At 30.6% G+C, this 12,340-nt stretch overlaps 1 protein-coding gene and 1 pseudogene across 1 annotated transcript in view; both read left to right on the top strand.

Moving 5' to 3' along the window:
• LOC145934409 (protein phosphatase 1L) overlaps positions 1-9,064 on the top strand; it is a 67,944-nt gene extending 58,880 nt beyond the window's left edge. The window contains exons 7-8 of the mRNA XM_083034790.1: positions 8,200-8,507; positions 8,793-9,064. Of these exons, the coding sequence (XP_082890916.1) occupies positions 8,200-8,507; positions 8,793-8,880 (396 nt within the window). The 3' untranslated portion in view covers positions 8,881-9,064. The remainder of the gene's footprint in view (positions 1-8,199; positions 8,508-8,792) is intronic.
• LOC145934613 (5S ribosomal RNA) lies at positions 1,531-1,651 on the top strand (annotated as a pseudogene).
• Positions 9,065-12,340: the final 3,276 nt, after the last annotated feature.

Below are 12,340 nucleotides of genomic sequence, written 5' to 3'. Positions count from 1 at the left end.
AAGCAGTGGTATCAACGCAGAGTACTAGCAGAAATAGGAACCCTGACACTCCCCTTGACCCTCTGATTTCCTCTCCAGAGCCATCGCACATTCCATCTTCTGCACCTCAGAACCACCCTCCCTCTCCTTGTCTCAATCATTCTCCCTCCCCCTCTCCACTTAATATAGAGTGTGACGAAGGTTGCACTTGTCAAGAGGTAGTAGAAATCCCCTTCATTTATAACGAGGCCTACTCCTTTTTAAGGAGACACATCGGGCAAATTCCATTCCAACACGAAGACGAATGTTATAGATGGCTCCTTTCTAATTTCCCTATACTAGAGCTCCCACTCCCAGAAGGTGTTTACACCTGCGGGCCAGACGATCCCGATGAAGAGCAGTTCATGAGAATTGTAGCGGGAAGTCTCCCTGGCGCCCTCATTCCTATGTTTACCCCTATCCATCCCAACCCTATCGGATTCCCCGTCGATATCCTCCGCGCCTTCCTTTTCCCTTCCACCGTCGAAATTACCGAACTCTCATAAACTAGCATTCTCTCTCACACGCACACACATGGACAGTATTTTTATATATTATCGTTTAAATTATTGTAACCACCAATCGGGACCCTAAAATTTAAACAATAACTCTTTCCCCTTTCTGCCCCGATTGAAGACCTCCGTATCTATGTATCACCCGCGATTTATACACAATCACTCACTCATACACACGAGCATCTATTTCTTTTCTTTTTTCTCGACTAAGAGAAGTACACAATTAGAATAAATAATAATAATAATAATAATGTATAAGTATAATATGATTCTTATGAATTTAATTCTTCTTTTCTCGTTCTTTAAGAGTAAAATAAATTAATTGTTTTAATATGAAGCCTAATACTCTTTAATTTATAACCCGTTCCCACTCATTCCCGTAAACCAAGATCGCACAAGGTCCCATCCTGCGCAAAAGAGATTAAATTCTCTTGTCGAAAAGGGACCACCGAGCGAACGGCCCTTTAAATAGAATAAGAGCGACCCTTGCGGTCGTTGACCTATTTGGGCCCAGACGTTCGTTCAGGTCGAACAGACGGATTGTCTGCCGTCGTTCGAGATAAATTTAGTTACGTCCTTCCTTTCGACTCTTCCTTCCTTGAGTCTGGACGTAACAATATACATTTGAAACAAAAAATATATATCATTATTGTTAAGGAGATTCTAAAGCCATCTGTTTTACCGAAATGCGAAGTTGGATTCGACCACTAATCTTTTCGTTGACTATACAGTTATACAGATTGAAAAATCCTTTTCCACAATTAAAGTACTAATAATGACAAAATGCGGACGTTATAATTTTATATAAAAAACATTAAGTCATAAAATTACATTTTATTATCGGCCTTTTTTAACTTTTTTGGTTAGAATCTCTTTAACAATAATGATATATCTTTTTTGTTTCAAATGTATAGTTAAATTATAACGATAAAAAACTTTTTTACAATTGTTTTAAAATTTTCAACTTATTTTTTCATCAACTAAAGGTGTTACAATCGTCAACTGTCATACCACGTTGTAACGCACCAGTTCTCGTCTGATCACTGAAGTTAAGCAACGTTGGGCATGGTCAGTACTTAGATGGGTGACCGCTTGGGAACACCCGTGTACCGTTGGCACCATCTTTTTTTTTGCTAATTCAAAATCTTAAGGGAATCCTAAAGTCGTTTCTTGTTTTACCGATAAAACGAGATGTTGGTTCGACAACTAATCTTTTTATTGATTATACCAATTAAAAAATCCTTTTCCACAATTAAAGTACTAATAATAACGAACCATATAGATGCTATAATTTTATGTAAGAAACCAAAAAAAGTTAAAAAATTACATTTTCTTATCGGACTTTTTAACTTTTTTGGTTTTCTACATAAAATTATAGCGTCCGCAGTTTGTCATTATTAGTACTTTAATTGTGCAAAAGGATTTTTCAATCTGTACAGCCAATAAAAAGATTTGTGGTCGAATCCAACTTCGTCTTTTATCGATAAAATAGACAGCTTTAGGATCACCTTAAAGGAAGTAAAAAAAATCCTCATTAAAAGAATTAATCTTCTCCACGTCGCAATTTGCAACACTGGAGAGTTGCACGTATTTAAAATAATTTTTTTTATATGTTCAGTATTACATCAGCTGCTTGTGCTAAAACTTCAGTTTTTATGATCAAGAATGTACCCCAAGAATGTTGAAGGAAGCAACAAACATACGAATTATCCCGATGGACGGTAGAACCATGTAAGAAAGTAATTCAACCATGTAAGAAAACAAATGTAACAAATAAGTTTTTGATTAACTTAAAGAATTTCTTATTATTTCTACTTTTTTCCAAATAATATTATTTATCTGAAATATTTTTTCGTTATTTTTTTTTATAGCTTTACCCGAGTTTTATTATGGTGCGGTTTGTATCTTAGGAAAAAGATACCTTAACACCGATATCGTATAAATATATACGGCTATTGGAATAAAAACGTCGAGGGCTGTGTCGTGTGTGGAATTCATTGTTGGCGATAATAAAATAATATTGCCTTCCGCAATGTAGAAATTGTTGATGCAAAAACACTTGAATATGGAATGACTTCTACAATTCTTGTGAACGATCACTCCATTCGAGATCACTGGATTTAAGATTTAACAATTTCGAAGAGATCGAAATGTCTGAGTAAAAAATTGTAAAACTTGCATTGTATGATAATTTCTTTGTACATGAAGTTATCAATTGTATATTAATATTTATTTGATTTTTTTTTGAAAATTATATCGACTATATTGGTATTATTTATGATTATGTGAAAATACGCATCTTATTAATGAAAAATTCAACAATTTGTCTACGTGTTTTATACAACGCAATAATGTCGCTGAAAATAAAACATTTATTATATATATTAATTATATATATTACAAATTATAAATTATAGATTATATAGATTATAGATTATAAATTATAGATTATATATTATAAATTCCGAATTATTAGCATGTGCTGTAAATTATATTTTTCACAATGCCTGTAATAAATAAATCACTTTATTGTAGTCAACTGAATTTAATTATCTTTTTCCTTTTTTCTCATAGCATTGTTTTTTTTTATATATGAAAAAATAGCATGTTTATGTATTATGCATGTTTATGTATTATGCACGTTTTATATTATGTATATAAATGTTGGTTTTTATTTGCACCTGCTACATTATATTTCTATTCGTGATATTAAATGTTCGCGTACATTTGCAAATCAGTGTAAAGAAAATGCATAGTTGTTTTTAAGAACAAATATGTAGCTGTATGTTGCAAACTACATACTTTTTCTTAAAAACAACTATTATTTACGTTTTTCTTTACACCAATTGATTCGTCTAATTATTCTATGGCCTCTAGTTTACATCGAGCATTTGATACGCGTATCAAGTGCACGATGTAAACTAGGCCTATGTATAAACGTCCCGGGAAAAAATGGCTCATGTATAATTATATATAATTATATATAATTTATATATAAATACATATAATTCATATATAAATATATATAATTGTATAAAATTATATGTAAATTATATAAAATTATATATAATCTCATACACGGTTATATATGACAATATATAACATCATACAGAATTATATATAACTATATATAATCATGACCCGGGAAAAATGGCCCATGTATAATTATATATAAATATATATAATTGTATAAAATTATGTATGTAAATTATATATTCAAACAATAAATTCTTTAAATATCGCTAGTAAATTAATCAAAGGATCAATATTGAAATAATCGACCAAACTAGCACAAATTTTTTACTTTATTAAAAGTTACGACGTTTCGACCATATGGTTGTGGTCCTTTTCAAGTACACTAAAATAATACAATTGAAAATTAAACTTATAAATCTAAACGGCTTAAAGATAGTAATATGCATAGAAAAAGAGTACATACGTTATAAATGTGAATAATAGATAAGCATGTTCAAAAGATTCGCTCACAAATGTTGTCAATATTAAAGGCGAGAACGTTAAGTCAGTAAGAAACCTTGTCAATAACTAACAATATTAGAAAACTTATTACACGACCTTTATTATTTTATCATAAATATTATTTAACCTCTCAGTGTCCTTTTGAAGATTAATTGTATTCTTAAATTTTTTGATGTAGAACATTTCAGCAATTTCTCTTTTACGCACATGTTTCTCATTATGTAAGATATTGAGTTTAGTCCAATCAAATTCATGTCCATATTTTATTTTGTGTTTACTTATAACAGAGTGATTTGTTTCATGTAATTTAATATTTTTAAAATGTTCATTCGTACGAGTCCTTAAATGTCTTTTAGTTTGTCCAATATATGATGCATTACAATCTTTACAGTCTAATTTGTATACCACATTCGTTCGGTCATCTTTATGTAAATTGTCTTTGCCGCGTTTTATTAACATATTTAATTTTTTATTAATTTTATAAACGACGTTCAAACCAACTCCACGTAAAACTCGACATAAATCTTGACTCGTATCTTTAACATATGGGAGTGACAAAAAGGACGTCCTATCGAATTTCCCTTGGTTCAAATCTATATCGTTATTGTGATTGCGATGTATGTACTCTTTTTCTATGCATATTACTATCTTTAAGCCGTTTAGATTTATAAGTTTAATTTTCAATTGTATTATTTTAGTGTACTTGAAAAGGACCACAACCATATGGTCGAAACGTCGTAACTTTTAATAAAGTAAAAAATTTGTGCTAGTTTGGTCGATTATTTCAATATTGATCCTTAAATTATATATAACCTCATACACGGTTATATATGACAATATATAACATCGTACAAAATTATATATATAACTATATATATAATTATGATTGCCATGCATTCCAGAAAATTTGCCCATATATAATTATATGCAAATATATTTGATTATATATAATATATAATATGTTATATTCAATTGTATAAAATTATATGCAATTATACATAGCATTATATACAATTATATAAAACTATATAAGATCAAATATAATTTTAATCTAACGAGAAAATTTTGGTTTGCATATATGTATATATTTATATATTCCGTCCAGTCCAGTTTTGGTTTTTATTTAGTCCAAACGTCCATGGATATAATATGAACGTTTTAAGAATATCCATTATTAGACATTCAAAGTATATATTATATTTAGACGTTTTAAAAACGTTTTTTTACGTACAGCACAGAACATTTTATTTACATTGCAGCAATATTATAATCTTACAAGTTGCAACGTAATATTGGAGAGACATTATAAGAACATGTAACTATAATATTTTATACGAAATATTACTGCAACATTCCAAAAATATTATAAAAACAGTATTCATTAATCATTAGTTCTTTTATTTACCGCTACGCGACGCGCAAGGCGCTATCTTTCTCGTATTTAAGATTTGTTATGAGAATTATATATAAAGCTTGCATAAATCGATTATTAATATTATAATAACCGAATAATATCCGAATATTGTGGATGAACAGAACAAACTTACACAGTTCCAACAATTTTTTTCTTATCTCTTTTGGATGTTCGCAAGATTTCTGCAATTTTTTGATGCTCTGTATGAGATACTAAAATAGATATATTCAGTACTCTAAATATATAAACTTACATATATACCTACACCTATCTACTTTAAAATATATGTTCAATGTTTGAACAGGTCCAATTTTAGTCCGTTTAGTCCTTAAAATGGACATTTTTCGATTGTCCAGAAAAGTAACACTGGATTTTTAAAATGTTTTAAAGATGTCTAAGGCTCTAATATGAATGTTATAAATACATACAAAACGTCCAATATGTATATTTTTAATACCTTTTTAAAACGTCATTGTGCTGTCTGGGTATGTTTTGTACTCACAAATTATTTTTATTATATATATATATTATTCGAGATTATGTGTGATTATATACAATTATACATAATTATATATAATTATGTATAATTGTATATAAGGCACTATATATATTTATATATGAAATATGCCTATATATAAATATATATGCCCATATACAGGGTGTCCCATAATTCGCGAACCACCCGTCAGTTGCAGGTAGAGTAGGTTAAACTGAGTAAAAAAGTCCTCTACCATTTTGCGATTTTCTCAATAATTAATGAGAAATAAATTAAAGAAAATCAGCCAATTCGAGCGATGATAAGCGTGCACCGAGAAGAGACAGCCCACTCGGAGGTCCAGAGTTAGCGCTACTCGTATGTAGTTACTGTCTTTTGTAAAGCGCTCCTCCCCGCTTCATCGCGCGCCTAGCAACCGTGTAACATTATACTGTTTCTTTTCGCCGCATGCTTAGTAACGATATGAAACTGGGCTGTCTTTTCTCGTCGTCGTCACGCGAATTGGCTGATCTTCTTTAATTTATTTCTCATTAATTATTGCGAAAATCGCAAAATGGTAGAGGACTTTTCTATTCAGTTCAACATGCTCTACCTGCAACTGACGGGTGGTTCGCGAATTATGGGACACCCTGTATAAATATATACAGGGTGTCCGGTAATAGTCGCATCAACCGTCGTGTGCAGGTAGAGCTAGTTAAACCGAGTAGAAAAGTCCTCTACCATTTTGCGATATTCTCAATAATAAGAGAGAAATAAATTAAAGAAAATCAGCCAATTCGCGCGATGATAAGCGTGCGGCGAGAAGAGACAGCCCACTCGGGGGTCCAGAGTTAGCGCTACTCGTATGGAGTTACTGTCTTTTGTAAAGCGCTCCTCCCCGCTTCATCGCGCGCTTAGCAACCGTGTAACATTATACTGTTTCTTTTCGCCGCATGCTTAGTAATGACATAAAACTGGGCTGTCTCTTCTCGCCGTCGTCACGCGAATTGGCCGATCTTTATTAATTAATATCTCTCTTATTATTGAGAATATCGTAAAATGGTAGAGGACTTTTCTACTCGGTTTAACTAGCTCTACCTGGACACGACGGTTGATGCGACTATTACCGGACACCCTGTGCCTTATATATAATTATATATAATTATACATGGGCCATTTTTTCCCGGGGTATTAAGGTAAGATTATCGAAAACTAAATATTTTAGGAGATATTTTGTATTTTATATCAAAATATGTCAGATATATTAAGATATAAAATATCTCTTAAACTGTTCAATTTTTGGCTATGCAGAATGTTACAAAGAATCTATTTACATGAAATACTTAGAGTAATTTTATTTTAAAAAATCAAGTTGACCTTGAAATGACCTTGAAAGACGCCACTCAAAGTCAAACTGATAAAACTAATAAATAGGCCTTTTTAAATCCTAAAATCTTTGTATGAAAAATTTTTTTCGAAAATGCATTGTTTTCGTAAAATTAAGGGGTTTCAACACTTTGTACGCCCTGTATACACAAATATAAAATTATTTAGTTTTATAACTAACAAAATAAGACTTTATATGAAAAAGCTATAACTGTAAAATAACTTAATTTAAAAAACTAAAAGTAAAATTATAAACGTTTATTGTAATTATATCAAATATATGAAGTGTTCAGAAAATTTATATATGACATTTATGCATAATAGTATGCATAAAAGCGCAAATATGCATCTACGTATATCTCGAATTATTATTCATATTGATATATAATGCTTATTTAGGCAATTATTTCATATAAATTAGTTTTGTCGTTAGACGCAACAATATGTTTATAATAAGTAGAATTTTCTTTATTATAATATTAAAAATTTTTTACTTATTATATATTAGTTAATTTATTACATATTTAACTGCTTATTTACACAAAGAATCATTACATATTTTATTACATATATACATATATAGTATATAGGACCATATAATGCACTTGTTTGTATAATTTTAATATAATATATGGATATAATATATGGATTTTATTTTTGATAAGAGAAAAAAAATCTATTCTAAATTCAACAAAGAATTAGATGTAAGGATTGTGGCAAGTATAAATAATTATGTATAAGATTTTGTGTGTGTGTGTGTAATATACATATGTGTAAATAAATTAATGATAATTCGAACATATATATAGAAAACACCTTATACATATACATACAGACATGATACTATATGTATATGTATATTAATAATAATCATATTTAAAAAAATTTGTTATATTAAATTTATCTGTTTGTAGGAAAGAGAAAGGAAAAGAATAAACAAAGCTGGTGGTCTGGTGACTTTTAACGGTGTATGGAGAGTTGCTGGCATATTAGCGACTTCTCGTGCTCTAGGAGATTATCCTTTAAAAGATAAAAAACTTGTCATTGCTGATCCGGATATTCTAACGTTCGATTTGGGCGATCACAATCCCATGTTTATAGTATTGGCATCCGATGGCCTATGGGATACGTTTACGAACGAAGAGGCTGTAGCTTTCATTAAAGAGCGCATTAATGAGCCACATTTTGGTGCGAAAAGTATTACATTGCAGAGTTTTTACAGGTAAGATGTGTATTTTATGATGAAAAATCATGTATGCATAGGAGTATTTAAAAAATAGAAATGTTTCTTTCCTGTTTTTGATAGATTTTGGTAACATATGTAAATGAATTAAAAACAAACAAAAACATATTGTTTTATCAGTAATTTATGCATGGTTAAAATTTAAAATAATATTTCAAAAACTAATTTGTTAGACATATTTTATTTTAAGCGAGTAAACTGTAAAATATATAAACAAAAATATTTCATAATTATTATTTATATTACTTATGATATGTTTTGTAGAGGATCTGTGGATAATATTACAGTCATTGTGATTAATTTGAAGAATCGTAAGTACAGCATATCGGAGGCTAAGAAGAACCAGTTATGACTTTTACAACAAACCATCTTTTTTTCCATTGTGAAGTTTCAAAGATCTAGTCATAAAATTAATTCTAATTTGTTGCATCTTGGTTTTTAATTTATTACAACTCTGCTGATGTAGAACATATATCCTTATGTGCTAATTTTTCTTTTATTAATACTACAAGTGCCATTAAAATAATTTCAATAGATTATTATTGAATTTATAGTTGTAAAAAAAATTCTCAATTTAGTATAGCTATTAAGAGTGATTTATTTTTAATATATATACAATATATATATATATATATTTGTAAATTACTTTTTTCTTTTAGTTCTATTTAATTACGCTGTTTAACAAAAAAAAAAAAAAAAATTGAACGAGACTAGTCGTTTATTCTTATATATAGCTTTTTGGACGCTGAACACGAATCTGTTTCTTTCCAAAAAATCTGGTTTCTTCATCACGTCACAATTTTGAGAAATTTGCAATTAAAGTTGCAAAAAAGTGCTATTTTTACCAACTTTGTCATATTATAGCTACAATATGTGACGTGCTGGAGAAGTTTTCTTGCAATCAAAATAAAGTATATTGTTAGGACTTTCAACCCTCTCGAAAACTATCCTTTTTCCTTTATAATCAATCAACAGCTGTAAAATGACTGTAATATAAAGCGGGGAGCACACAAACTTGCATAGCGCATAAACATATACATAAGAAAATTGATTGGTCCATAAACGTATGCATAAGAAAATAAACCAATCAAATTTCTTATGCATACGCTTATGCGCCTATGCAAGTTTGTGTGCTCCCCGCTTAAGACCCAGTCCGTCATCATCTATATATAGTGTCTTTGCACATGAGCAGTTATTCCATTTTACGGTTATTGATTGATTGTCAAGGAAAAAGAATAGTTTTCGAGGTATTTTAAAAGTGTGCTTAAGCCATCTGCAGTAGTGTTTCATCGAAATATCTTTTCATTTAAAAATGGTATCTAAGAGTTTTTAACGTGCGCGTGCTTTCTCGCCTCTGACGTCACAATCTAACATGGCCTCAAGAGCCTGAAATAGGTTTTTGTCTTTGAAGTAGATGCACATGAAAAGCTTTGTACGAGCATTGTCAAAAATTTAGTCAATGTTTATACACACATTTGTAAACGCTATTATATATTAATATAAAAAGAGAGAAGAAAAAGAGAGAAAAAGAAAAAAAGAAGAAAGAGAAGGAGAGAGGGCAAGAAAAAGACGGGAATAAAAAAGAAAAGGAAGAAACGAAGAAAACGTAAAGAAGAAAGAAAAGAGAGGAAAGAGAAAAAAGAGAGAGCAAAAAAGGAGGAAGGAGAAAAGGAATAGGAGGAAAGAGGAGAGAGAAAGGTATTTGAATATCTGAAATTTTTTTTGTTAATGAAAAATATTTAGGAGAATAAACTGGTTTGATGCAAATATCTTGATAACTAAATTAGATTCAATATTTTGTTTTTATATTTCATAGAATAATAAAGAAATCATATTTCAAAGAGCTCAATATTTCAAAGAGTAATAAAAAGGCAAAATAAAACAATTTAAAAAATTATTAAGCATAAAGTGATTGGCGATTTTATTGTTTATCATATATAATAATCAATGCCAGCCAATTCAATGATACATAGAATACGATTAATGAATTACAAGCGTAATGAAGTAGAAATTAATATCTTTAAAAATGTTTTCCTTTATTGATAAATCTAACACGTATTGTCTATATAGTATATCAAATAATAATAAGATTAAACTTCAAAATAGCAGTGTTAATTATCTGGAAATATTTTTTCTAAGAGATTTATTTGAATCGTTTGTGAAAAGCATTAGATGATAATATGGAATTATTTGTGGCGAGACAAAAGTCAAAATCTGAAGAATTTTTAAATGAAATATTTGTTAAAAAAATGATCTACCTATATTATATTACCATCGTTTTTTCTATATAAATCTCTATTATAAGTCTAAAAAAGTTATTAATTTAATTACATTAGAAAATGTAATGTTAATCATATTTCAAGTATCGTTTGAAACAATAATAAATAAAGATTTACATGAAAATGAATATATAATTTCATATTCTTTATTTTCCTATAATTATGTAACTTTTTGTTCAAGATCGCATTGTAATATTATTCGAACATCAAAAAGTCAAAAACGCATAAATGTGAACGAAAAACTCAAGTTACATAATGATGGAAAATCATATAACGATCGCGAAACTCCTAAATGGAAGTAAATCCACAGTATATTATATCATAAAGAAGTCCGAGTCCGCTCTGTCATCTATTCTGAACTCCATCACTTTATCATGTACAAATTTATTTACAAAAATATAATCAATTACCGAACTACCTCTCATTCCTACATATATGTATGTAGAATGGGAATTACGGCGGACATGAAATTGATGTGGAATGATAGTATAAGATAATCTTTATTCAACTAGAAAGTAAAATAACAAAAATTGACTTTAAGAATGACATGTGAGAGAACAGCTCTACTCGAGTCGATCGTCCTACGCATCTCGTAGCTAATTTTCGACTGACTCTATTTCTTCCTTACGAAGAAGACCTTACTGCTGACCGTCATTGTCTACGCAGGCTAGACCGAACCCTTCGCGTTCTCCATATGACGGTCAGTCCTCTGTATGACGGCCAGGCATGAAAAACGCGGACGTCGTAAATTCCCCTTAGTAGTTGGCGTTCTCTCTTTTCTTTTTTTTTGATACGAGTTCATATGTTAAAAGACAATAGAACAAAATGTAGCTACAACGACAAATCTGGAAATAATAAAAGTAAAAAAAAAGGTCTTAAAATATAGATCCTCCGATTCTACATTCGGCCATCCTGGTCTAACATCTGCCCTCAGATGTTCTTATTCATCTTCAGAATCTTCTTGATCATTTGGCGACCACAACTTCATATGATCCGCGGACGTTGAGGTCTTTTGCGGACCTTCGTGATCACCAACCTTCTCTACTATATATCGATCGTAGCGCATGACCACGGTGACCCGATATGGAGCGAAAAACTTTGGGAGAAGCTTTTGTCCCGGTCCTAGCTGTGTTCTTTTGATTGCCACGAGGTCTCCCACACGATAATCTGTGGCCTTCTTACGCCTCTTATTATAATTTCTACAATTATCTGCCTGTACCTTACGTATTTTCTCTTTTGCGCGCTGTCGGATTTCGTCACGTTCTTCTTCAAACATTTCGATCCATTCGTTCTCAATCAACTCACGAATCTTGAGATCCTCTTTAATTCGCATATTAGATCCGAAAAGTAAAATGAATGGCGTCCTTCCGGTACTCCGACTCGGGGTAGCATTGAGGTATTTTTGAGCCACATCCATGTGTCGATACCATTCATGCGACTTCGGCGCCGCCAGCTTTGTTAGAAGAGGTATAACTGTCCTATTTACCCTCTCTACCTGACCATTTCCTCTTGGTACTCCCGTAGAAATCAGCA

The sequence above is a fragment of the Prenolepis imparis genome, unplaced genomic scaffold (genome assembly GCF_030444845.1).
Source record: "Prenolepis imparis isolate NDT839.2.m4 unplaced genomic scaffold, iyPreImpa1.0 SCAF_3, whole genome shotgun sequence".
NCBI classification, from domain to species: domain Eukaryota; kingdom Metazoa; phylum Arthropoda; class Insecta; order Hymenoptera; family Formicidae; genus Prenolepis; species Prenolepis imparis.
The sequence above is the reverse complement of the archived record's forward strand: the minus strand, read 5'-3'. Positions and strand labels throughout refer to the sequence as shown.